We start from the raw sequence: 26,245 nt of genomic DNA on the forward strand, positions 1-26,245 counted from the left end.
ATAATTTTGCCACTAGAGGGCACTGCAGGCTAATCGAGCAGCAGAAAGAAAGTTAGGAGTGTGCCAATGGCCGCTGGCTGCTCTGCTTTATGCCCACGACACTAGAGGCCGCCATTGCTCCGCCATTACTGTAGTACCTCCATATCGCCGCTAGTGCCCCATTGAATTATTCCTCCTGAGATAATGCTGGGTTAGTCACAATTTAAGAAACCAGGCTGGTTTTCGCAAGAAGAATTTTAGAAATCTCGTACTTAATGAGGGTCGGACTGTTAGCATTGGAGCAGCGCGAGCTACACGACACGCAAGGGCCGAGTCTACAGTGAAGATCCCGCCCTTATGCCCTTTTTAGGAATATGCTTTGTCAGAGCTGGGGAGGGGAAGTCTGTAAATCCACCATGATTTCCCCCACAAGCGTGGTCATTATGGTAAACGGGGAGGAGTGAGGAGAGGCTGTCCATTTTAGAAGAAAACAAAACAAAGCTAATCACGAGCTAAAAGCTAGATGGCCATATTTAGAGGAACAACTTTGCAAATGAGAGCTTGAAAAACATGCTAGTGGGAGAGGTTTGTCAACGGTGCAGTGGTATGTTCTGTATGCTTTAGTTATCTGAACTGTTTATGTGACGTTAACATAACAGACACCTATTTAGTTCGTTGCGTAATGTGTCACGTTAGCAAACCGTAGCCTCAGCCTGTTGTTTTTATCTCATTAGGCATTTAATCTACGTTCTTCTTCATTACGCATATTTTGGTTGGTGCGTCTTATACTCCAGAGCGACTTATAGTCCGGAAAATACGGTACTGTATTACAGCAATGGTAAAGAAAAAATGTAGCAAAAATAACAGTAAAAGGTATTTTGAGCTACTTTGCATGTTCTCCCCATGTGTCTCCAGTTTCCCCACCGTTGAAAACATGGACAAAAGGCTTCCCTCCGGGACCAGGACTAGTGTTGTTCAGATACCATTTTTTCCAATCCGATCCGACGCACTGATGGTCAGAGTAGTTGCCAATACCGAGCACCAGCCCCATACCACAATAGCGAGGCCTGTAAAAGTGACTCATTATGTGCAATAAACTAAGCCTGAGCTGGGAGTTATGCAGCTTCATTACAAAGCATGTGAAAATACAGTCTACAAATACCAGAATTCCTCCTTTAAAATACGTCAAAATAAGTGAATACACCAAAGCCAAATTTGTGGTTGTGCTGTAAGTGCAAGAAGCAGTTGGGAGTCCATTCTTTCAAATACCTGCGTTTCTAAAATCCGTGAAAGACTGAATCTTCACACTTAGGCTCTTGATGATCACACTTCTTAAATGCTTAAATGCGGCAGATCATATTACTGCAATAATCTGATTACTCCCAGTGATCAGATTACTCTGCCGTGTTCCTCCTGCCCATGTGAAGAGGCGAGTACGGCTGTGTTTGTGGAAGGGATTATGTGGAACAAGAAAGCAGCCCATAAAAGTGTGGTCGGGCAGATGAGAGTGGCAGCTTTACACTGCCCAAAATGACATTTATGACTCTCTGTTTATTTTTATCCATCTTTATTACTGCCGCTAATACACTCCCCTTAGCCAGCCTTCCTCGTGTCCTTGAAAATGCTTTTGCCAAAGCTGATCGGGTGTTTTCACACATAAGCATCTGGTTTTGTCATACTGTTGACAGCTCTGTGATTATGAAATTTGCAGCCATTATAATGACAAATTAGATGTGGACGATTAAAGACACACTGTGGAACATTCCGATTTGTATGCTGCTGAAGCCGATACATAAGCATGTCAGTGCTCCGACTGCTCCACTAGACACAGACAAGGATATTTTTGCAATGGGGGAAAACCTAATGTAATGTTCAAACTGAAGAGTAAGAGTTGAACATCTCTGACAAGCTTGTCACTTATAGAAGTTCATGTTTTTGTGTATAAATCTCAAACCTGCCTCTATGCAACACTGCCACGTCTTTCTACAGATTTTTGGATTTAGAGCAACTTTGCAGGAACTTTACAAGACCAATTTTCTTGTGTGAGTGTGAGTGTGAGTGTGAGTGTGAGCGTGAGCGTGAGCGTGAGCGTGAGCGTGAGCATGAGCGTGAGCGTGAGCGTGCGCGTGTGTGTGTGAGTGTGTGTGTTAATCCTACCGCATAAAAAATGGGTTATGTTCACAAAACGAATGAATATCCATTTTGAATGACAAAACCTCACCCAAGGTTCACAGATTTCCTTTTTTATTTATTTCAGTCATTTTTTCAAGAGGTTCACAGAGGGTGTAATCCAGGAAAATACAATTGGAAAATATGGTTGTTATGTATGTGGGTTTTGGGCGGGTTTGCAGGAGCCTCTGAAGAAATGTGTGTCAAGTATTATATTTCTTTCTCAAATACAGTGGAATAGACATTTGGCTCTCAAAAAAAGACCTACCTATGTAAAGTACAGCTCCTCAAAAGGTCTCAGAGCAGGAGGAATATTTGCTGTGTTGTGCCTGCCGAAGGGCAGGCACAAATCAAGAATCAAGAACTGCACTTATATCTTTTCAACAGAATGAAAACTATTTTTGGAATACAATATTTCTATGGTCAAGTAAACAATGTCAATTAAAGATATTAGAGACACTATTAAAAGGTGCTGTCCTGGACTTTCCCCCACTTGTTCTAAATACGTCTTAAACAGCAGGAGGAGGGGAGGCTATTGGAATCTTACAGTAAACTAGGACAGGATCTTGCTAAAGCGTGTCATATGCATTGGATCTAAATGAAAGTAGGGCGCTCTGTGACATGGCAGTCTCTCAGGTGGCTGCTGCTGAATTATTTTTACACCAGCCCAGTCGATTTGTGAAGTGCCAGGACAAATCTTGTATTACCCTTACCCTTCTTCCTAAAACTACAGTACCCTCTTGTATTACTTTAAAGTTCCCATGTCATCCAGGGCAAGCGCTAACTTTATCCAAAAGCTGCCCTCTAGACTATTTTGGGGGCTTCCCTTTTCGCCTCTTTTCGTGCTACACAGGCATGAACTGTGTAAATTTATAGCCTCAAAGCATCAAAAATATCTCCAACATCTGGTTCATCAGGTCTCAACTCTGTGAGCAGCAAAGATATTCATGCATTCCATGGTCCTATCGCACATAAACTACTGTTTAAAGCAGCACTAAGTAACGTGTTTACATTAATAAATCCTTTTCGTGATCGCTGCGGGGGTAATACAAGTGTTTATGGGATGATTAGAGGGTCTTTCATCTCCCCCTGGTGTCTCTGGCCAGAAAGCCACAATTGCAACTTCACTGCCACCGGACCGGAGCCACCAATACACACTAATGGAATCACGAAGAAGAAGCTAACAGGCTAACGGACAAAGCTAACTGCGGGCTGGCGCCACTTTAAACAGTATTTACAGCCAAGTTTGAGTGAAAAAAATAATTTCCATTGTATAACTGGATGTACAATATCCCTCTCTCCCTTCGCCTTTTCTGTCAGCGTAGGATTTACTCTCCAAGACAATTAATAAGTTAAAAAAATCGCAACTTGCTACGACACCTGCAGTTGCGCTAATGGCCTCTAAAACAACACTAAAACCCATACAGTCACTTTACATCAGGTATCATCACTGCAACATCCTTCAAAAACACAAACTTTTAAGCTGGGAAAATCTCATTAAGTATTCAAACCTCTGCCTCATACATAAAATAATCCACAACCAATCATCTCCTCCACTCAGTCAGTTTGTCAGCATCAGAAACTCCACATCTTCACAGCGGGTGACCAGAGGGGCAGCTCGAGGAGACTGTATAGTCCCATTTAGGAAAAGTGCCTTTCGTCAGAACGCCTTTTCTATAACTGCGGCCAAAGACTGGAACTCCATCCCAGCAAACATCAGAGCGCTGTCCACATTCATACTGTTTAACAATCAAACACAAAAACTGGTTCAGTACACAACAGTCACGCAGTCATTAACCCCTGCCTGTATATGTCGTATCAGATGACACTTTATTGTTTGCGCTGTTTTGTATTTGTATATACCTGTATTGTGTTGTGACTGTGTCCTACTTTGTATTTTATTGCACTGACCTTGAATGTTTTTATTGTCTATTTACATCTGTCCAGGGACTACGGATGAAACATAGCCTATATAACAGCCATATAAATAAATAAACTATATCCTGGATCCGATTCCAATATGACGGGGGTTGGAGTGGTTATACAAGCCGATATGATTAGTGATTGAATTTGTTGTTATTTTATTCCCAGAGGTGAGAGTAGTTCTTTTTTTTACATGCCGGCACTAATTGTTTTGTCTTAAAAATATAAACTCACTTGTTGTTGATTAAATTCACACAACAACAACAAGCACCTTTGCAGATAAAATCACTAAATGCTTCACAATGAACAACTGAATCAAAAACAAGTATTACACAAATTAAAATAGAAACAATTGCAAGCCATTGTCAACTAAAAGCTTGTGTGAAAAGCTGTGTCTTCAGCTGCTTTTTAAAAAGAATCAACTTAATATTAGCTATATCTGCAAAAATTTAGCCAATAGCCAAGATTTCTTTGGGGCCCATATCAGAGGATAAAATTGTCTCTACTATCAATACTCAAATTCCTCCCAAACATCGTAATCCTAACAGCATCTCTGCAACTTGTCAGCTGTCCCTTTGCTGGCACGCAGCGTCCCCGCCCTGCGATTTTAATTTCCCCTTATCATCCGGCTGCAACTGACACTTCATGTAGGTCAATAATGAGGGCACGCGCTCATGCAAATTACATCAGCAAAACTACCGCACCTGTGTAGCCTTATGGGCACAACAAGACCCCCCTAACTATTCATCCACAAAGGGAGAAAAGTGCATAACTTAAAATAATGCCTTTGCTTGGATTAGGTGTTTGTTACCCTGGCAACAGTGCGGAGTAAATATGAAAAGAAAGCTGGAGCGTGGCCATTGTTAGAATGAGTAGATGCTGTAAGTTGGCAAGCTCATAAAGGTCAGCGTTTAAAAAAGAACATATAACATTTACAGTGGTGGCGAAAATAACATCTGCATAAAATAATTACATTTTTCAGCAAATTATCTTTCACATTCATTTGTTTAGCTCTCTTGTGTAAATCTTATATTGTGCAGCTTTTCACGACAGAGTGAAGCATTTTTACTCTTGGTACTGTATTTTCTTTGTATTTTTCTTTGTTTCATCCATGAAACACATACATGCTGCCAGAAAACACCCCTAGATTTAAAGCTGCCCTTAGGCATTTTTTTTTTCTTTTTTGTCTGTCAGTAGGTGGTGTAATCAACCCTGCTCTTCCCCCTCCTACCCCTATATATCGAATTTCATCAACCAGCATGAACCCTTTCTGAGTGGCATTTAGAACCTAATGCTTCCATTTAGAACTAAGTTTACAGTGCTTTTTCCCCCCACAACCCTTGAGCGCCTCACAGCCTCCCAGTGCTGGTTTTTAAGACCTGACGGCTCCCTGCAGATATTGGATTATTAAATTTCATGAGGATTTCAGCTGCATCAGAGCAGACCGCTCACATGTTTATCATTTCACAATCTTTTGTAAACTTATGTCATAATGCTAAATTTTGACTGCTGTTTCAAACATTTGTCTTTGCTTCTGCGGTACAAAGTAAGCTCAGTCCGGCAAAATGGAGTAGCTGAGGGTAGCTTTAATGATATTATACAACTCAAAACAAATTTGGTGTAAATGCATTGATCCTTTTTTCTTTTCTTTTTTTGTATTTAACCAGGAAAGTCCTATTGACATTTCAGAACCTTGTTCAAGGAAGTCCTAGCAATAAAGGGGAATCTATTGTACATGTTTTTAGAGGAAGGCTAGAACACCTTGAGGAAACCATACGCAAACACAGGGACAACATGCAAACTAATCCCCCAGGCACAGGAACATAGAGCAGTGTCAATTTAGCATCAGATGTCTCTCCCACTTGTGAGCTGTCTGCATACGTACAGTAAGTGCCAGTAAGTGTGTCAGATACAGGTAATGTAGTCAGAGATTGTCCTTGTGCAGAGGTACAAGGCAAGTGGATTTATTTTTGTTCAGTCAAGGACAAAATCAGAGAGACGGTATAATGATGATGACCTGGATGAGAAGCTCTGCAGGCCCTGGTCTCATCCAATGCAAGAAATGTTTACCATATATTATAGAAAACGATGTGCGATCATTCTTGGTTGATAGCTAGACATTTATTAAAAAAAAGAAAGAAAAAAAAAACAATAGAGGGAATTGTGTCAGTGCTTGCTTTTCCACATGGCCACATGGAAATCCCAATTGTTGCTTGCAAGCCAGACTCCAGGAAGGCCAACAGGAAGCATAATGCACCCCCTTTAGAGCTGCTGTGCATGATTTTTCCCATTTTCAAACAGCAACCAGGTTGCAAGTTGAATTTAAAATAGTTATCTGCAGTCCAGATGCATTTCTACTTCTCACAAATGTTTCGGCACATTCCAGTTCCTCATGTTCTTGAATACAGTATGTGCAGGTACCGACTTTCAGGCACAGCAGAGTCTCATAAACACCAACTGGAGTTTATTCTATACTGCAAGGGTAGCAGTGTCTTTACACCTAATACTATTTTCTTAAATGCAGAACATTTTGGTGTATCTTTTGTGTCGACTTAAGACTATGGGAAACACCAGGGCACCATATACTGCCAAATTATCGTAATCACATTATACATGATGCAAAAAGCTAAGGTTTCTCTGTGGTCTTCCATTTGACTGGAGCAAAAACGCCGATTTTCATCATTTTGAGCGTGATTTTTCTTTCTTTTTTTAGCCTTGTTTTGACATAGTTTAATGAAATTCCTCCAATTTTATATTACTTTTTTTCAAAATGGCAAATATCGCATTGTTATCACAATATTCAAGACAGTATTGAATGCCGTATTTTTCCTCATATCTTGCAGTATTAGTAAAGTTGACGCGAGGACCAGCTCCGGGCTGACTGAGGACCAGATACTCTGGAGATGGGCCTAATTTAGCCCGCAGGCCGCCCAGTGTTGATCCCAGATTTAAATGCTGCAACTACTACAAAGCTTGATGTGTTCATTCATCTAAATCTAATCGCTTGATAAAAAAAATCCTGCTCAGTAACATGCACGAGACAAGCTTTTGCACTGAGAATACACAATAGAATAGCTCACACACACACACACGCACACACACACGCAAACATGGAGAGTGACGTGTAAATGCGCTCTTGATCTTACAGCTGTGATGGACGAGGTTGGCAGAGGTGGGTCCAGGCCTGTCAGAGCTAGCGATCCTTTCTGCCCTCTTTCTCCCTTTCATTCAATTTAGCCCCAGCCCTTCCTTCTCACATTTTATACCCTCTCCTCCTCCATCCTCCACTCCCCAAGATTCATTAAGCCTGGCTGCTGAAAAGCCACTTTATTGTTCTCATAAGGCTAAAAACTAGAGGTGACACACAGATCAAACGGAAGACGCTAACTCCGGCAGGATTGCTGTTGGCTAGCGAGCTGGCTGTCTTATTAAACGGAGCGCAGTGTGGCGCTTTAATCGTGGCCGCCAAAGAGCTAAATGCGCTGTGAGCTGATGTGGGGTTTACCTTGAAGAGCAGGGACTTCTCGCTGCACGGGCTGATGGGCAAAGACTGGAGGCTGCTGGCAGGACTGGTCTCCGTGCTCTGGGAGAGATAACAAGGTACAAAATTATGAAAGGCCGAATAGACATCTAAACAGTGCAGCAAAAATAAAAGTGGTTCTTCCTCCGTGGTACTGAGCAACATCCTGAGAAGCAATTACTCAAAGTAAGAACCTTTGACCTTATTTTGATTCATGTTTACTTGCCCAGTAAAAATCTGTCTGTGGATTATGACTTGCCTACTCAAATCAAGGTCAAAAACGCTTATTTTAAGAACATTTCATTTATTTCTAGCAGTGAAAAAATACAAATGAGACAGCAGTCCAGAAAGTCGTTCAGCAATCTCAATACAAATATAAACGGGTTAAGCATAAAGAAATGGTCTTAATTATTATTCAGTTGTACGATTTTACACAATACACGTGGCATTGTTTAATTTTTTCGGAAAAATGGTATTGTAAAGCCAGTCTTGTTTCTTTTTTTTACTTGTACACCTGTGTCAACACCCCCCAATACACATTTTACCACACAGAAAGAACAATTCAATGTGAGGAGGAGTGCAGTAAGTAGCTTCTTATCTGGAGGATGTATCAACATTGCAGAGAGAGCAGAACTGGCCCACACTGAGCTGTACCTCTCCATCTTAAAGCCACTAACCACACTTTTGACGACAGTGAGGTTAAAACTCAAGCTTGCTTTGTCTCCTCAATACAATGGACTCCTCAACAAACCCATTCAGAAATCTCTGCAATAAACCACTGAATAAGGAAGATACCCGATCATAGCACATTTGCTGGTGTGCAATGAATCTGATCTGATGGCACTAATAATAACAATCCCTTTGTTTCCATTTACATTTAGCTCTGTAGTAACTAAGGCAGTTTTCACCTATCAGTCCAGGGAAAGCTCATCATAGCAGCTGAGAGCAGACAGTCTCTTCAGCACACAGGTGTCTAATGGCCACACAAAGAGGTGCTGGAGGGGGTTCCATCAGTAAGCAGCCCGGGCATAAATCCAGGACATACTGGAGAATGCAGGCAGGCAGGCACAAACCATCGGAGGAGCAGTGGCCTCTGAATGTCACCTGTGAGGGCCCGTCTGCTGACAGATGGACCAGCGGGGGTGGGGAACATCATGTCTTTAGCGAAGGCCTTGGCTATTTACATAACGCAGAATGAAGACATGACAGGAGGAAGAGAGCCAGCGCTAGGGTGGCACTGTTATACAGATGGAGGGGAAGGCTAACAGCATATGACTATTTGTAAAGGGGCATATTCAGGTTGCAAGATTAATCTCACTGGAGGGACTTGAGCTTCCTCGGGTGGTACTCAGGGTCATCTGAAATTCTAAACATTATTCATTTACTGTATGCTTTGTTAATGCTGTTATGTGAGGTGTTTCTGTGATTCATTCATGGATTGCACACAGTTTACACCGCAATTCAGTCCGATTAAGATCTATTTTACACCCAGTTTAGTCCTATTTTGATCTAGTTCTAGGCATAAAAGGTCAAATACACTGACCAAATGAAAAAGGTTGCCACAAAAAAGGTCATGCGCTCCAATATTTCGCTTTTGGCTTTGATTATGTATTTATTAGTTTGCACATAATAGCTAACAATCCATTACAACATTAAGATAGGTGCCTTCCGCATGAGGTCACGCCAACTAAGTTACTCCATCTTGACGGGATACGTGCTAATAAACTCACACCAACGTTTCATTTAAAATCTACATTTCAAAACCGCTGAAATGCCTGAAACTTGTTGCGCAGTTGGATGCAAATTAGTGGTGTCAGAATTTCTCATGTCTTTACTCTTTTAATGGGGTCCCATTGTACTTTTCAATCGGATATCTCATCAAATTATTAGCCTATTGAAAACTGCTGTAGCACAGAAGGATTTACTGTCAATGTGAGATTTACTGTTCATTAATCTGTGAAAGACAGCTATCTATACAACAAGCTGGGTGTGTTTTACAGTATTATTCGCCTGCTGGTTTAGCGAAGTGTCAACTAACTTACCTTATCATGACAATGAGAATATCCTTTCTTTTTTGGTTGCCATACCGTGTGTATTCGATACCCATCCTGACTCAAAATAGCTGTATGCAGAAAAGCTTTTATATGCTTTTAATGATTTTCCTGTGTATGAAGACGGAAAGTCTATCAAGAAACTATGTACTATGTAAATATCGCCAAACTCGAGTGAAGGTATGTTGACCGAGAACTTCACGTCAGTAAATAACTCGGCCGGAAGCGTGTATGGGTCTGTAATATCCAACAATGACAGTTTGTTTGCGTATCGAAGTGCCGCATATCCTTGAGCTGAAGTGAGTTGTAACAGATGTAGGTGAAAAAACACATATAATTGTGTGGAATCGCGATCGTTTTCTGTTGCATTTGCCATTTTTGCTTCCCTTCAAAATGTCGCGTGCTTTGCATTTCTAGTCACGTGACTGGGAGACACCTATAATAATAAAAGAGAAAGTAAGAGGCATAAAACCTGGGCTTACACTTATGGCTCCACCTTTCAATAGATGAAATCAGTACATTTAGTCTTGAATATAAGATAGTTTTTATTCTCAAATGAAGAAAAACAAAGATAAACAGCACACATTCGCTGTGGCATTGTTTCAATAAGCTCCTGCAATGTCAAAAGATCCAGTGTTGCATTCATTTTTCACCAAGATCTTGCATTGACGACTGCGCAAAGCCTTCTCCAGAACATCCCGAAGATTCTCAATGGGGTTAAGATCTGGACTCTGTGGCCAATCCATGTGTGACAATTAAGCACTCTTTCACAATGTAAGCCCAATGATCATCTTGGAAAGAAGAAATCCATCAATGGCAAAACCTGGTCATTCAGGATGTTCAGGTAGTCGGCTGATCTCAGTCTTTGGCCACATGGTGTTGCTGAACCTAAACTTGACCAACTGCAGCAAACCCAGACCATAAAAGGTTGATTAAATCCACGTGGAAACTTTTTTATTTGGTCAGGCAGTGTATTTCGAAGTGGTTCTTGGAAGACGAACTGCACCAAAACAAAGATAGTGAGGGTGACAGTGGGAAAGGGGTATCAGAACGATCCCGACAGTCTGGGAATCGATCCTGGGACCAAGAGCGCAAACCACCACCCGATACAAACACTTGATCAAGTGAAAGTTTACATACAGTAGTTCGAGCCATGTTTTGTGCCTTCGACAGCAAAAAAACACAGGCCAAACCCTTGTCAGCACAAACTTGGCTGACCTTTGAAGGCAGTATACCTTCCAATCAGAATTATAGGTGTACTATGGCATCGGGCCCTCAACGTGTCATCGGTGATCAATGCCTTTTCCCATGTAGAGGGACAGGTACGAACACACATATTCTCTTTAAGGTCACCCCTGTCCCGCAGGCCCTTAGCTCATAAGTGTCCCAACAATTAGACGCGCTTCAGTAAAAAGCCTCTCAGATTTAAAAATGGCCAAAGCTGCCGAGAGCGGTGGATTTAATGACTATAGCGCTCCCCACAAGCAAAACGTCTAAGGATGATGAATGGAGTGAGAAAGGAAAGCAGCTCGTGTGGCCTGGTACGCCCCCTTTAATCACATTCACATATCAGTTCAATCAAAGCACGAAAAGCTGCAAGGAGGTGCATGAAAGGGCCGGGATCACGCTAAATTCACCTTTTTTTTTTTTTTGAGCTATTAACTGAGTGATAATGGGATTTCCTCAAGAAAAAAAAAAGTGTTTTCTTTCATTCGCACACTTTTGAGTAATGCTCCATATTGAGGCTGTCTTCTTATTAACAGCTCAGAACACTTGACCCCCACCTGATGATGTCACGAGGTGGTGCTCCTCTGGCTATTGAAAGCGTAAACGGTATCAACAAACAGTCCAGATTATAAGTTGCTGTGTCACAAAAAAACATGCTCTTCTTGATCCGCTAAATCAAAATAAATAAATACGTTTGGAGGAAAACCAAAGCAGCGGCATCTCCATGGAAACGGGCAGGTCCCGCTCCGAGCTGATCTGACGAGAGGTGAGCCCATTAACGGTAAAGACATGTTTTTTTTACAGTGTTTTACATAATCACCCATGACACCCATGGCATTAAATCTCTTAGGTGAAATATTAAGCCGTATGACATTAAAAAACCCTGAATAAAACATCATATAGTGCCTTTAAAGCAAACAGGACTAAATAACTGCAGGTTTGTAAGTATCCCCACACTCTATTGGTATTTTAGGGGTTCACTCAGGAACAGCGTGCAGTCGCGACATTCAGCAACTTCCCCGACAAACACAGGCTGATGTATGGCCTCAAATGCCGCCTGCTAGTGTGCAATAATGGATTTTGTTTGTTTAAAAGCTTACTTTAGGGCACTTTGAGGAAAAAAATAATATCACAGAGTGGCTCGCCGCTAATAAAATGTGATAGAAAGAGACAGTGAATGCTGATAAACATTTGGGGAGTTTTTAAAAGGCGGATGCGTTTTGTAAAAGTTTGTGGAGATGTTGAGAGATTTACAAAGGTCACGAAAGCCATAAAAGAGGAGGGTGGGCAAGCAAGGACAAGTGCTTTAAGGGTGCTTGAAACAGGAGTCTGACGCCCTCTCTAGGCAACAGTGGGGAGTGGAGCATTTTTGAAAAGGCAAATTGGCAGCAGCATGGCTATTATCACCAGGGCACTAATGGATAAATGCTTTGGAAGATTAGTCTGTGTTTCAGCGACATCTCCGTGGAAACAATCTGGTGATGTCCCGTTCCTTACAGAGGTTTTATTTGTATTACAACCTACTGTTTTAACCACATAGACACAAGTTAGCAAATTATTACTGTATTAATCTATGATCAATATTAAATTCAAAAAAGGGATCAGAGTTGTGAATGTTTTCCATATATTTCTCATTAAAAAAGATGTTACTTTGTGGAAGTGGCCTCTCGATTGCATCTCACATGTTTAACACACTGAGTGCCAAAAACGGAAAAACGTGTTTTTCGCTCCCATGCGATAATTACGAAACTAGACACTCTAATACTTATTAGTGATTTTGATAGCTCTGTGATGAACAGAAGTGAAATAAATGACGATCAAAAACTTGTGAAAAGTCACTATCTATAAAAAACTCTTTCTCACCCTCCGCGGGCGGTCTCTTTTTCCTCCAAGTTCGGGTCCTCTACCAGAGGCCTGGGAGCTTGAGGGTTCTGCGCAGTAACTGCACTTTTCTGGACCGAGATGTCTGATGTATTTCCTGAGATCTGCTGGAGCCACTCCTCCAGTTTGGGGGTCACGGGCACCACTGATGCCTTCACCCTCCAGGTTTTCTCCAGCTCTTCTCTGTTCCCCTGGTATTTCTCATGTTTCTCATGTTCCTTTTTCCTTTTTTGCGTTTCTTTTCTTTCCTTTTTTTAGTTCGAGGGGGTGTGGTGTTGCGCAGCGACTCTCGCCCTCTCTCAATCGAAACAGTTGAGATTTTAACATTTGTCTGAGTTTTTAAATGGTCAAAATCGGTCCAAGGACGGCTGAGAAACATCCTGTTAAAGTCTTCAATCCGAGAACCAGGCTGTTTAAATGCACATGCCATAAAAAGCGATTGATCTGCGGCAACACGCAGTGTTTCAAAACGTGTCAACAATGTTGTTGGTGAAAATTGACTTGAAACTGAGATATTTAGGCATTTGCCTCTTCCTACAACGTCAGTGTCCGTCCAGAGAGGAGGAGAGACTTGGAGAGAGGAGTTAATCAGAAAGAAGTGTTGCATAAAAGCCCCATTATCTCTGATTCTAGAAAAAATATGTGATTTTGATCAAAACTAGCCTCTGTTTAGCTTATATTTCTCAGAAACCGAGGCACATAGAATTAAACTGTTTTCAGCTTAGAGTCTCACCTTTCAAACGAGCCATAGCCATATCATGAAAAATGGTCTGGATTGTTGGCACTCAACAGCTAAATCCAAAAAACAGCGCGGCACTCTATGTGTTAAGCACCTTGCCTTTCTTGGCAGTGCAGTTGATTGTTTCTTGGACTCTTTCTGCACTACTTCATGCTTTTATTTGGAAATAACAACTTGAAATCGGTTAATCGTCCCAGCCCTAGATCCTAGTGAAGATGCATGGACTTTTTCATTGATGCACAGTTGAAAACAGGCGATTACTCAGGGCCGCTGCAAGCCCCATTAGTGCCCTAAGCACGGCCCACTCGTACTATGTTTGTACAAGCGGGTCGTGCGTGAACTCTCCTTGCAGAGATTCCTTCGTGTGTTGTATCATGGCTCGCATTGGCACACATAACTCTTCTTTCTCATCGTTCTCATTAAATACGGGCCATTCGTTGTCAGCGGGATTAATAAAGCGGCAGCGCAAATACTGTACAATGCCATTCAGCACATTGGCCTCAATGTGGTACCCTACGTGCAGCGCGTTATCAGCATATATAGGGAGCGGCGGCTCTGCGACTACTCGATTGTTTCAGACGGAGACTTTTGAATTGCAAGGATAACAACGTGTATGTCAGGGGTAGGCAAGTTTTCTTAGCTGAGGGCAGATTTTTTTTATTTTAAAAAGACAGAGGGCCGAAGACGCTGATTATTAGCCCAAAGTAAAGCACAACACTGGAAAAATGACCATCTTAAATTAGATAAATTACATAAAATTGCTTGAATAAAAGTTCTTCTATGTTGAATTTGAGTCGGTTTGAACCAATCCAAGATATAAATGCTAGCGCCAATGGAACAAGAATAAACCCACTTGAAATCAGACAAATAATTGTTTTTCATTTGAAATGACACAAAATTATCTGAATTAAGAGAATAACTACTACTAGAAGTTTTGTGTCATCTAAGTCCAGACCAAATCTACTCAAACCTTAGATTTAATCTCTTAATTCAAGTAGATTTATGTCATTTCTTCCTTAAAAAAAATATTCTTTTTCCAGTGCACTTCCTTCAAATGCCAGTGTTGTACATAATATATGACCTAATTGGGTGCATTGACAGTATTTCTACCTTTTTTTTCTCCTATTTAACTCTAATAATGTTAAAAGTCCTCTCTGATTTGTGTGATAATGTTTCTCAAAATCATCTTGAGGGCCAGAGGTTCTGTGCTGAAGGGCCGGATTTGGTCCTCAGGCCTGACGTTGCCTACCCCTGGTGTATGTTGTTGATCAGAAAAAAACATAACATAAGTAAAAGCTCCATAAAGATAGAATCAATCAATAATAAAGTTGTTCATGACACTAAAATACAATGACACAAATAGAAAAACCTAAGAAACTTGGAAAAGCTAAACGGCAAAGTTCATGATGTAACAGTATTTGTTGCAAATGAGAAGAGTGGGTGATCAAAACCCAGAGGACAATCAACACACTGGCTTGATTCGTTGTTTACTCTTCCTAACAAGTGCATGATTAGGCCGTGTAGAACAACTTGCCAAAACTTGCCGAGACATTGAGTCACAAGACGAATTGCACTTTCACAAATGGAATGAGCAACACCGCTTAGCTATATGTAATTACAGCCTGAAAATATGCCTTTAACGATGCCACGCTGCTTTGAAGGAAAAAAAAAAGATTTGTTTCGAGGCAGCAAGAATAAGCTGGTGCCATAAGTCAAAGAGCAGCCCCAGGGGTAGGAGGATGGATAGCGGCGCACAAGCTGACTTTGTATGTGTGGATAGTGCACAGCAATGCCCGCAGAACCTGTGAGTGTTCACTGTAACAAATGAGGCGGCCGCGCTTTTACTGGGATCCCACGGCAGACGCTGACAAATGGAGATTACCATGTTCGGCACCAATAATACACGCCGGACACGAGCGGTGAGAAAAGTTTCTGATCAAGGCGATTTCACATCTCGCAAAAAGTGTATATTTGTTCCATTATTTGTAGCTAAGTAATAATATGCATGAATTACGTATTGCAGTTATTGTGTTGTGGCTGATATGCATAGTATAAACAAAACTATGATTACATGTGTGTGTTCTAACCATCAAGTAAATCGAGACCGATCTGACCAAATCTCTGGAGAGAAGACGACGATGGACATACTTGGACACTCATGGCATAGGGCATTTCACAACATATTTCTCTATATTAGGAGTAACTTGTGTGTTTCATTGTAAATTGTGCCTCTTCTCTACATGTGTATTCAGGATGGAATTATCTCCAATCTTTATTGATATTGTAGGTGTTACTATCGACAGAAAAATCACAATAAAAGAGGTGATATTGAATTGCAGAGATTCTATTTTAGTGAAATTATACTTCATATGATTGCACCAAAAGTTACTCAATAAGGGTCATTTCCTTATATGAGCTACACTGGAATGATATCAAGGACATTGAGCATCATCCATTAAATGTCCAAATACCCAGATGTTTGGTACTCACAAAATGTGTTCTTAGCTGAAAGTGTTCTTCTGGAAAAACAAATAGTCAGGACGGATCTTACGCACAATAATTCAGCAGTTTTTCAAAATGGACCCAAAAATTTGAATTTTAGAACATAATTCTAGAAATGATTTCATTTACAAAGAAAATGCGAATGATCCTGGGAGCTCTGTTGTCGGGGGCTTCGTGTCCCTGGTAGGGTCTCCCATGGCAAACAGGTCCTAGTTGACGGGTCAGACAAAGAGTGGTTCAGAAGCCCCTTATGAGAGACCAACAGGCCCGGTTAGAATCATGAGGCCGTCCTTCTGTGGACCCACCACCTGCAGGTTTACTTGGTCTCCCCGTGCGTGTAGGTTTCCCCCGGGTACTCCGGTTTCGCCTACTACTAAAAACATGTACAGTAGGTTAATCCTCCAGTTTCTGGCCATGCACAGCAGTGTCTGAATGTGACAGACGGAGCTCCACATCCTAAACTACTAGAAAAAGTACAGTACAATTACTTCAACTTCCCACGCTGGTGGGACTATGTCTCCGAGCTGGTCTGGTGTCGCCTCGGGTCCCCCCAGAACAGCTGGAGGAGGTGTGCGTGGATCGGGAAGTTTGGGCATCCCTGCTAAGACTGCTGCCCCCGCGACCCAGCCCCGGATAAAGCGGAAGAAAATGGATGGATGGATGGATGGATGGATGGAAGTTTAGAGAGTGTGTCTTTGAATTTACATAGTCAATATAATGTAATTGCAATGATGATGCCATGTTCTCTTTAAAGGGACTATACAGAGTTTAAAAATGTTAGAACCCCTACATGTTCCAGCCATGTTCTAATGTGTAGAATGAGCTCAGACCTGTTCACCACAACTGCCTCTAAAACCCTGCACTGTCACTCAAAAAGGTGTTACTTCGGGTCTGAAGTGCCGTCATGCACAAGCTTAATATAGAAGCTGCAGTTACGCATAAGACCTGAGGTGGCAGTAGTGAGCATAAAATGACTAACTTGCATCTAGCCCCTTTAAGAAGGGATTTGACTTGAATCTGACGTACCATTCTCCAGAAACTTCTTAAAGTAAAGGACCACCAATCATGAACAAAACCCTAACCCTCAGAAAGGAAAACAGAACCAAAAGCTTGTGTACAAAAACTTTCACAGCTCGTTTTCGTGGAATGGAGGCCGGGGCTCAGCCGCCTTTTCCACGATCCGGCCCCCATGCGCAACATAGCTCCTCTTACTCAAGTCAAGAGTTTGTGACGCCGACATTGTCATTACTGTTGTCTGAACACAAAGGGAAAGGGCTCAGAGCGCACAGCAACAGCAGAAGGCCATGCAAATAAAATGCAAATATGTGTGAGCCCTCCTCGGCCCTAACTACATTACTGACCAGACTACAAGCACGGATGGAAGGTAGCAAAATCTGCAAGTTAATGCCTAAACAGAGCGAGCAGTGAGGCCACAGTGTCTCCTCTTTCATATTCATACGGTGCTGGCTTCTCCCCGTAACCACTCGTCTCTCTCAGCTAATTATTATTTCATTATTTCCACATCTCCGTCTCCTCGCGGTCCTAAAGGAAAACACCGTGCCAGGGACAGACAAAGGCAATGCCACTCCGACAGCTCAGCGGACTGTAATCCAGCGCCGGCTTTGATCTTAGTTTAGAGGCGCTAATGGAGCTCCGTCTGTCACATTCAGACACCTCTTTGTGCATTTGTGCGTATATATTTGTGTGTGCGGGGCGCGGGGGAAACATTGCTGTATTTGGGCAGGTCAGCCACCCATGTAGATTACAAGAAAGCAGCAGGCAGACGGTGCTAATGGTGCTCTTTGAATCCAGCCCCGGAATTTGTACTATCCCAGACTTTCCTCTTTGGTATGGTAATGTAGCAGAGCCAAATGTAGCAAAAAATCTGATAAAAAGTATGGTTTGATTGGAGAGAAGACGTGTTTAATTGGGATTGAAAGATGATCTTTGGTTGTTTACATCTGTTTTGTGTTATCAGTGTTTGCTTAAACAGCAGGTGTTACACGTCTCACTATCTTACACTTGTTAGTTAGGAAATGTAATATTGATCTAAAACATGTTTCGCTTCCATCTCCAGAAGTTCCAATCAGACAAAAGTAAACTTTCTCTCCTGATTATTTGTGTTTTAATTACATATATCTGTTAAATAAATTTAACAAAATTTTACTTAAAGGGACGAGATGCAAGTTAGCCATTTTATGCTCACTACTGCCACCTCAGGTCATACGTGTAACAGCACCTTCTATATCAAAGGGATATTTCAGGATTTTTGACATAGGGCCTCATTTGAGATATTTTTTTTGTAATTTATGCAGTTCTTCTGTTTGGAGAGTTACGTGGCGCTAGGCTAGTGCAAGGCTAGCGCATTTCTACGTTATCAGCTAGCCTGCATTAAAAACAGTCTGACCCGCTCCACAGTGCACCTGAGGCAAATCACTTACAACACCAGACTAACCACATAAATGTCTGTGTCGATAGAGTACTTTTAACCATTTTGCATTTAAAATAACTTATATTTAAGCAGCATCAGCTTCGTGGTTGTATAAGTTACGCGGCGGGGGAGGGATCTGCTAGAAAATAGTCCCTCAAAATGCGATCATTCATGTGATGCAAGGTCAGTTATATTCCAAAAATTACTCTATCAACACAGACATTTATATGGTTAGTCTGGTGTTGTAAGTGATTTGCCTCAGATGCACTGTGGCGTGCGTAAGACTGTTTTTAATGCAGGCTAGCTGATACCGTAGAAATGCGCTAGCCTAGCGCAAGCCTAAGCGCCACTTAACTCTTCAAGAACTGCATGAATTACAAAAAAAAATATCTCCAGAAATCAGCAACACTCTGGATAACTAGGAAATGAGGCCCTATGTCAAAAATCCTGAAATATCCCTTTAAGCTCGTGCATGACGACAATTCGGACCTGAAGTGACACCGTTTTGAGTGACAGTGCAGGATTTTAGAGGCAGTTGTGGTGAACAGGTCTGAGCTCATTCTACACATTGAGACATGGCTGGAACATGTAGGGGGAGGAAAATACATAATTCTAACATTTTAAAACTCTGTATAGTCCCTTTAATAGTATATTTACAAATAGATTTTGTTTACGATGTGATAAGAAACAAAATATGGATAGGAAAAGTGATAAAAGCCAGACAAGCGCTTAATAAGAGTCTGATTTTTACGGTTTATCGTGCAGTGAAGCATTCTGCCTTTTTTTAAATGGCCATTAGAGTTAATCACACCGACAGTGAGGCAGAAATCATTTAACCGGCCTCCCATATAAGCACTCAGATCACCTGAAGTCAATTGCAATTAATTAGAAAGGTACAAAACAATTCCAAAAACAACAATGTTGCAGAAGGAGAACAATGGGAAGTGGACCGACCACAGTGTCTAAATAACAGCACAGTTTATGCCGATAGCTGTTGATCCTGCTTCATTTTGAACAATTAGGATGGACAAGAGGGGTTGTTAGAGCTAGAAATGACATGTCTCACAATTAAGCCTCTTCCTTTCAAGCTATAAAAACAAGGAAAATCATGGTCGAAATTTGTTCAGTCGTCAAAAAACTAGAGCTGCATTTTTTTAATTATCATCATCCCATTTCCTTATTGGACATCTCCGATTGTGACTCCCTGGAATTTAGAACTTTACATTTCCCTATGTGTCCCTTATTTTTAAGTTTTTTACTTTTACAATTAGCATTCGAGATCAGCAATGTCAGTAATTCACAAGATGATGGCTGCCTCCTGGTCACGTCTGTTATATAATCAATTGGGCATTAATATTAGTGCTGTCAATCGATTAAAATATTTAATCAAGTTTAATCTCATGAATGTCATGGTTAACTTGCGATTAATCACAAATAAATTGCACATTCTTATTTTAAATGTCCTCTGAATTATCGATTGAATACTGTAATACTCTTATCAGGTACCTCAAATATACGGCAAACTTCAGGTGCGGGCGGGTCAGGTTAGAAAGTTTCTTTTTTTTTTTGCTTACATTGCTGGTTTTATAACATAAAGTGCATTCTTATCCATAAATGCCACTCAAAGTAGGCGATGTTTTGTTGAATGTCCAGTTTAATGGGGTAAACGTATCATGTTTTGTTTTCACGAGTTTAAGATGTAGCCTCGAGCTCCTCCACTCCAAACCGCAGAGCCCAACAGGCACTTGTGTTGAAAATAATGCTGCAGCAAGAAGCAAAGTACAGCTACAATAACAAGGAACAGCTTCTTACTAAGCAGCTTTGTAGCGTTAGGTCGGTAGGCTGCTCCACTATAGCTCCAAACTTCGTTAGACAAAAAGAGTTGTCCATGACGTGGTAAAAGTAAAGCTTCGGGATAGTTTCTGCTCCTCTTTTCCTGACGCGCTCCTGTTTGAGTGACAGCCAGCAGCAAAACAGCTCATGCGGCATCTTTTTAATGTGTGTCGGCAAAATGAGACTAATTAATCGAACGATTAAAAAAAATGACACCGTCAAAATTGATCTGCGTTAACGCGTTAATAACCAATAATATATTGGACAGCACTAATTATTATTTTTAATATGGCATGGACATTGACAGTGAAATAAATTTTGAATCAGTGTTGCCTTTACAAGACTTTCAAAACTCCGACAAGTTGATCCTAATGTATGTGGAGCGTTCACAAGCTCGCAAGACATTTAAAAGGCTTGTTAGCTTGCTAAATGTATTTTTCCAACATTAAAGGAATACCGTTTTTAAATACTGAGATATGTTCTTACCTTAGCTCAGACGAGTTGATGCGTGCGCTCAGTCACGAAGGGGATAAAAAGGAAAACTTCATTGTAAGGCGTAATAATATCTTAGAAGCACTTCGACTTAGCTGTGCGGACGTCGAGGTGCTCCTGGTGTTATTACGCATCGCAATATATTTCCCCTTTTTATCCACTTAGAAAATCGACATGTTTAATTTTGTGTGACTATACTTGGATCGTGTAAACGCTCACGTAACCATATTTAAATAGGCAAAACATGGAAGAGCTTGGTCGCTTCTAACTTCACTCCAGTTTGGCCCCATAGAGGAGGAGGAGGAGGAGAGGCTATGTGCTAACACCGTCTGTGCCGTGTTTACATGACTGAGCCCACGTGGAAAGACTAGACGGGTACGCATCAACTTGTCTAATCTCAGGTAACATCATCAATCATTCATAAATATATAGGCCTTTTGAGATTTTTGATTTAGATACAAATTGATCATACGAATTGTTAATAATGGAGAAACCATAGAAATAATAGAAATGCCATGCAACTTGTATGTCATACCTCGCCATACTTTGATATAGGGACTGGCTTCACCATTTATGTGTCTGGGGCTTGAATGCTCAATTTAAACAGGTTCGGGAAGCCGTTGGCTAACAAAATGTACGCATTTGTAGACACATGGTCAGATTGCTAAAGGCATTTCTGTGTATTCTATGTATTCACATGGTACGAGAAGTACATGAGGACCTCTGAGTTTGCTGAAGTACCCGAAAGGAAATAAATAGGGGGAATTTTTACCTTCTATATTACCGGTAGGGCAGATTCCCGAGGGCATCGAAATAGAAACTCTGAGGACGTCAGTCATTTTACTTTTTAGTTGAGGTCCCGAGGTAATCCTAATCCCATGCAATAATGGCTTAAGTAATATTAAGCAATAAAACCTGTCACATGAACTTTTGACAATGTGTTATGTGTGATATCCGGAATTGTCAATACATTTCACTGATGAAATCTAATTAGTGCATGTGTGAAAGTGCCCCGCTCACCTCCTGCAGTGTGCGCTTGAGCCGCAGCAGCAGCGTTTTGACGGCGGTACAGTCCTGCTGCATCAGTCTCAGCGGCAGCGTCTCCAGCCCGGGAGCGGACGGTTCATCTTCTCTCCCCACAGCCAGCCCGGAGCTCCCCTCGGCAGGCAGCAGGCTGATGGGCCGGTTGGACTCCCTGGAGAACAAACCAGAGTGGGGAGAAACACAGATCTAATGTTACTGGGAGTTCGGTTAGGAGGGGGGGGGGGGGATCTGCACTCCACAGGCAGCCGAGGGGATCTATTGATGCTTACTCCAGAGATGATGTATAATACAAGAATATCCAGACATCAGTTGCAAAAGCATTTCCCAAACTTCTCTCCTTGGTGTTACACATAAGCACCGAGTTAGACTGGGGATACAAACCATGCATAAGCAATAGCTCTGCATAAAGTACAGTACACTCGTTCACTCATCTGCATAGCCAGAAGAGCGTTAAAAGGGACATGTGCAAACTCAATCGGGTTAAAACCCTGTTCTCTCATCTCTCATCAAAAACAAACCTGGCGCTTATTCCACACATTAAGAATATCATCTTTTACCATAACCAGAGTCCGCCCCATTCTCTCTCGGGCCAACACGGAGACGCTAATGCATGCTTTTATCACTAGTCGTATCGACTACTGTATTGCCCTGCTTTCTGGTCTTCCCAAAAAGAGTATCTCAGGTCTACAACTTTTACAAAACTCAGCAGCTTGTGTCCTGACGAAGACCAGGAGGCGGGACCACATTACACCGGTTTGAGACTGCATTGGCTCCCCGTGTGTTTCAGGATCGATTTTAAAGTTCTATTAAAGAGGGGGTATTATGCTTTTTTCAATCACATAGCACCAGTCTATAGCACACTACAATGATGACCAAACCTTCTGTTGGTCTGTAAATGCAGTAAATTAGAATAACTGCCTTGTATAAAATTGCTCAAAATGGCTGTAGTGAATGTCTTGAAATAGGCCTCTGCCTCTTTAAGAACCTCTGACCCTTTCCGACACGCCCCCTCCACACGCTGTCTGTGGCATCAGTGGGGAGGGGGTTCTGCTGAGGAGCAGTGGTTGGTTACTCGGCTGGTGACGAAAGCTCAGAGGCGTCTCCAGGAGATGGGGGCGTTCCTAGGAGGACTCAGGCAAAGCTATCCCTAAAATGGCTGCCATCAGAGTTTTTACAGATTACTCAAAAATACGAGAACTTGCCAAGGCAACACTTCAGGCATGTTTTTAATGAGGGAATGACGGCCCTCGCCTCTGGAACGACCTGAGGAGGAGCTCAGGGCTGCAGAGAACGTTCATGTTTTTAAGAGCAGGCTCAAGACCCACCTTTTTAGCTTAGCTTTTATCTGACTAATCTATTTATTTAATATATAAAATATACATATGGGAGGTTGTGCCAGGCTTATTGCTTTATGTTGTAATCTGTAAAGCACTTTGTGATACCTTTCGGTATGAAAAACGCTTTAAGTTTGATTTGATTGATTGATTGATTGATTGATTGATTGATTGATTGATTGATTGATTGATTGATTGATTGATTGATTGATTGATTGATTGATTGATTGATTGATTGATTGATTGATTGATTGATTGATTGATTGATTGATTGATTGATTGATTGATTGATTGATTGATTGATTGATTGAAACCTGGAGTAGAATGTTACTTTATTCATGCAGGTTTCAGCAGTTCCGATTAGTTTGGCCTTTTGCTTTCTTTCTTTCACGACTGAAGCTCTCTTCTTACTTCCTGGATTAGTTGCATGAGACATAGAACGTGGAAGTGTCCTCAACATCTTCAAAGGCATTAACCATCAATGGATCTGTTATGAGCAAATGAGCACTTGAACTGCATTTACTACAGTGCCATTGATTTGTTAGCCGTTAGCTCATATCCGTTTACTCCTACAGCCTTTAAGGAGGTTTTAAGCCTCTTGTAAACTGCAATGAAAATTCTGTAATTGTATACCCTATATTTGAATGCACACTGAAAAGTATGATAGTGTTTAGGCTCTTATTCAATTCTTCATGTTTCGCATTGTGTGTGCACCGTGTTTCAGACCTATTTAGGGTTGTTACTGCTATTGATTGGCCGAGCATGCGCCGAGAGAGAGCAAGGCTATTACCGTTATTATCCTTTGTAAATCATATTCATTGTTTTGTTTCTAGCTGGTGGTTTAGAAATAAAATCGCATCAGGGTGGAACACAAAGGAGCCCAAATGCGCAAATATAGTATTACGGACTGCAGTTAAGAAGCCCATTACACACTTATAGTACTATTCAAATTTGACTTCAAGACAGATTGTAAAAAACAGCATGATCTCACCTGTTTTTACGTTTTCACTTTTGAACTGGATAATTTTGGAATAATACTGGGGGAAAAAACACTGAAAAAAGCTAAAGTAGTAAGAATTGTATGCTTCCATCCTAGGCTTTCCATTTCAGGTCAGGCTTTCGAATAGTACTCAACTGGACTGGGTTGTTTCGACTCAACGTCTCCTCTTGAGCATATTTACTTTGTTTAGTGCGCAGCCTAGAAATCTCTGAATTCTGGAAGACTTTTGTAAGGAAGAAAGGGCAAAAATCTAAAATGCAAAAACGATTATACAAGCAGTGATTGTTTTCCTAACGGCATGCTGATATAACAAATCAATGGCGCGAGTGCTGAAAATGGGTTCGACGATGAGAAGGGACACATCGGTGCTCCATCTAGTAACACAACAAAATGCAAGAAATACAGAAGAGAGAGCATTAAAGGTGGCGCAGTTGGATAGGAAGGTTCGGTGACAGAGAGTATCTACAGGCCCATGTTCAAATCCCAGCTCCTGAAGACGCACATTGTCGTTATGTCCTTGAGCAAGACACTTCACCCGCCTTCATTCTTACACATTGGTGTATGAAAGAGAGCGAGAATGGGGGACTGGTTCATTGCTGTAAAGCGCTTTGGACCAAATGGTAGGACCTAAAGGTAGAAAAGCGCTATATAAGTAGCCTGGCTATTGGCAGACAAAATATCACAAGTTATATTTAGTCTAGTATTAGTATTTTTTAGTAGGAGAGGTGGGGTCTACGATTGTCTATAGGCGTTTATTGGACTGAATGTCTCATGCGTCTGCACGTAGCCATAGCCAATCGCATCATCGTATCAGATGACGTATGACGTACCAGCTGTAAAATTAGAACACGGTCTAAAGCTTGATCAAAAGATGGAGTCGCTGCTGTCATGTTGGATCTGTAAATAAATAATTTATTTTAATGTTTTATCCGTAAACAAACTACCGTATGTCGACTCGCTCGTCATCGTCTTGCCGTACCTCCTCGTTCTGTGATTAGTCCCCAAATCCATGCGAAAATATCGGCCATGGTCCCCAGGCTGTTTTGCAGATTTGAAATGGTATTCCCAGGCTACTATATGAGTTGCGACCATTTACCATTTTAAAGTACTACTCCAGTATGTCTTTTGATGAGGGCGCAAACCTATAACATGACTACAAGCTCGAAAAAGTAAAGTCTGAAAGATAAAGTCCTTCTTAACACCCCATAGACACAAGATATTTGGAACAGTTTTGCTCTGGAGATGACACATTCCCCAAATAATACCATCCAACAGCGCCCATTCAAATCGCAAATTCACATAATTTACACCAACTTTAAAAACCAGCCTGCACCTGATAAACACACTGGCGAGGGAAGGAGCCTTGCTTTTCAACTTACTCCGGCGAGCACTCTTGAGCAGAAGGTCAATAAAAAGTTAATTCGCATTTGTTTGTGGCCTATTTACCGCGAAGTTTACTCCAATACGAATGAGCGTCAGTGTCATCGCGCTGGACAATAAGACACATTAACAAACAACAGAGGTAGATTCGGCCGCGGCGCTCTGTAAATTAACTGTCCTATTTGTGACCACAGTCCATTAACCACTAAACAGGCCTCCCTCTTTCTACAGCGGGCCGCCTCTGTTCTCTGTCTCTTTCACCTTCAGGGATACTTAGCCCCGCGGACGGCCGTTACCGAGCCGCCTGTCGCCGAGAGAGGGAGGCGCGCTCAAAGTCAAGCCATTCTTCAAGTGTGCCCACCTTCCAGCTAATGCGCCAACTACAAACACTGACCTTATCTATAAAAAATAAAATAAAAACTGGAAGCTTCATTCACTCAGGGTAAAGCATTGCCCACAGCTTTTTAACTTTGCTGTGGCAGAGTGGAGATTATTATTTACTAAAAGCGGATTTTCAGAGTGGCAGAGCGGTGATAGGGCAGCAGCTCAGTTTTGTTGTTGTTTGCTCCCCAAATCGAAGGTCTATATTGCTGAACATTAATGAGTATTGTGACAGCCAAGGGGCAACCTATTATTTCAAGGCAAGACTTCTTTCCCCTTGTTCCTAGGTCTACAGAACCAGGTCTATCTGTGGCTCTTTTAAAAGGGGCCTGATTGCTACCTGCTTGCTCTCTGCGCCC

The 26,245-nt window shown here is 41.6% G+C and overlaps 1 protein-coding gene across 2 annotated transcripts in view; it reads right to left on the reverse strand.

The window, feature by feature from the left end:
• Positions 1-26,245, reverse strand: part of ccser1 (coiled-coil serine-rich protein 1) — a 225,160-nt gene that overhangs the window by 137,906 nt on the left and 61,009 nt on the right. For both annotated transcript variants that reach the window (XM_079552036.1, XM_079552037.1), the window contains exons 9-10: positions 21,768-21,942; positions 7,577-7,654 (exon numbers count right to left, since the gene is read on the reverse strand). In XM_079552036.1, the coding sequence (XP_079408162.1) occupies positions 7,577-7,654; positions 21,768-21,942 (253 nt within the window). The remainder of the gene's footprint in view (positions 1-7,576; positions 7,655-21,767; positions 21,943-26,245) is intronic.

Source organism: Gobius niger (genome assembly GCF_951799975.1).
Source record: "Gobius niger genome assembly, chromosome: 1".
NCBI lineage: Eukaryota > Metazoa > Chordata > Actinopteri > Gobiiformes > Gobiidae > Gobius > Gobius niger.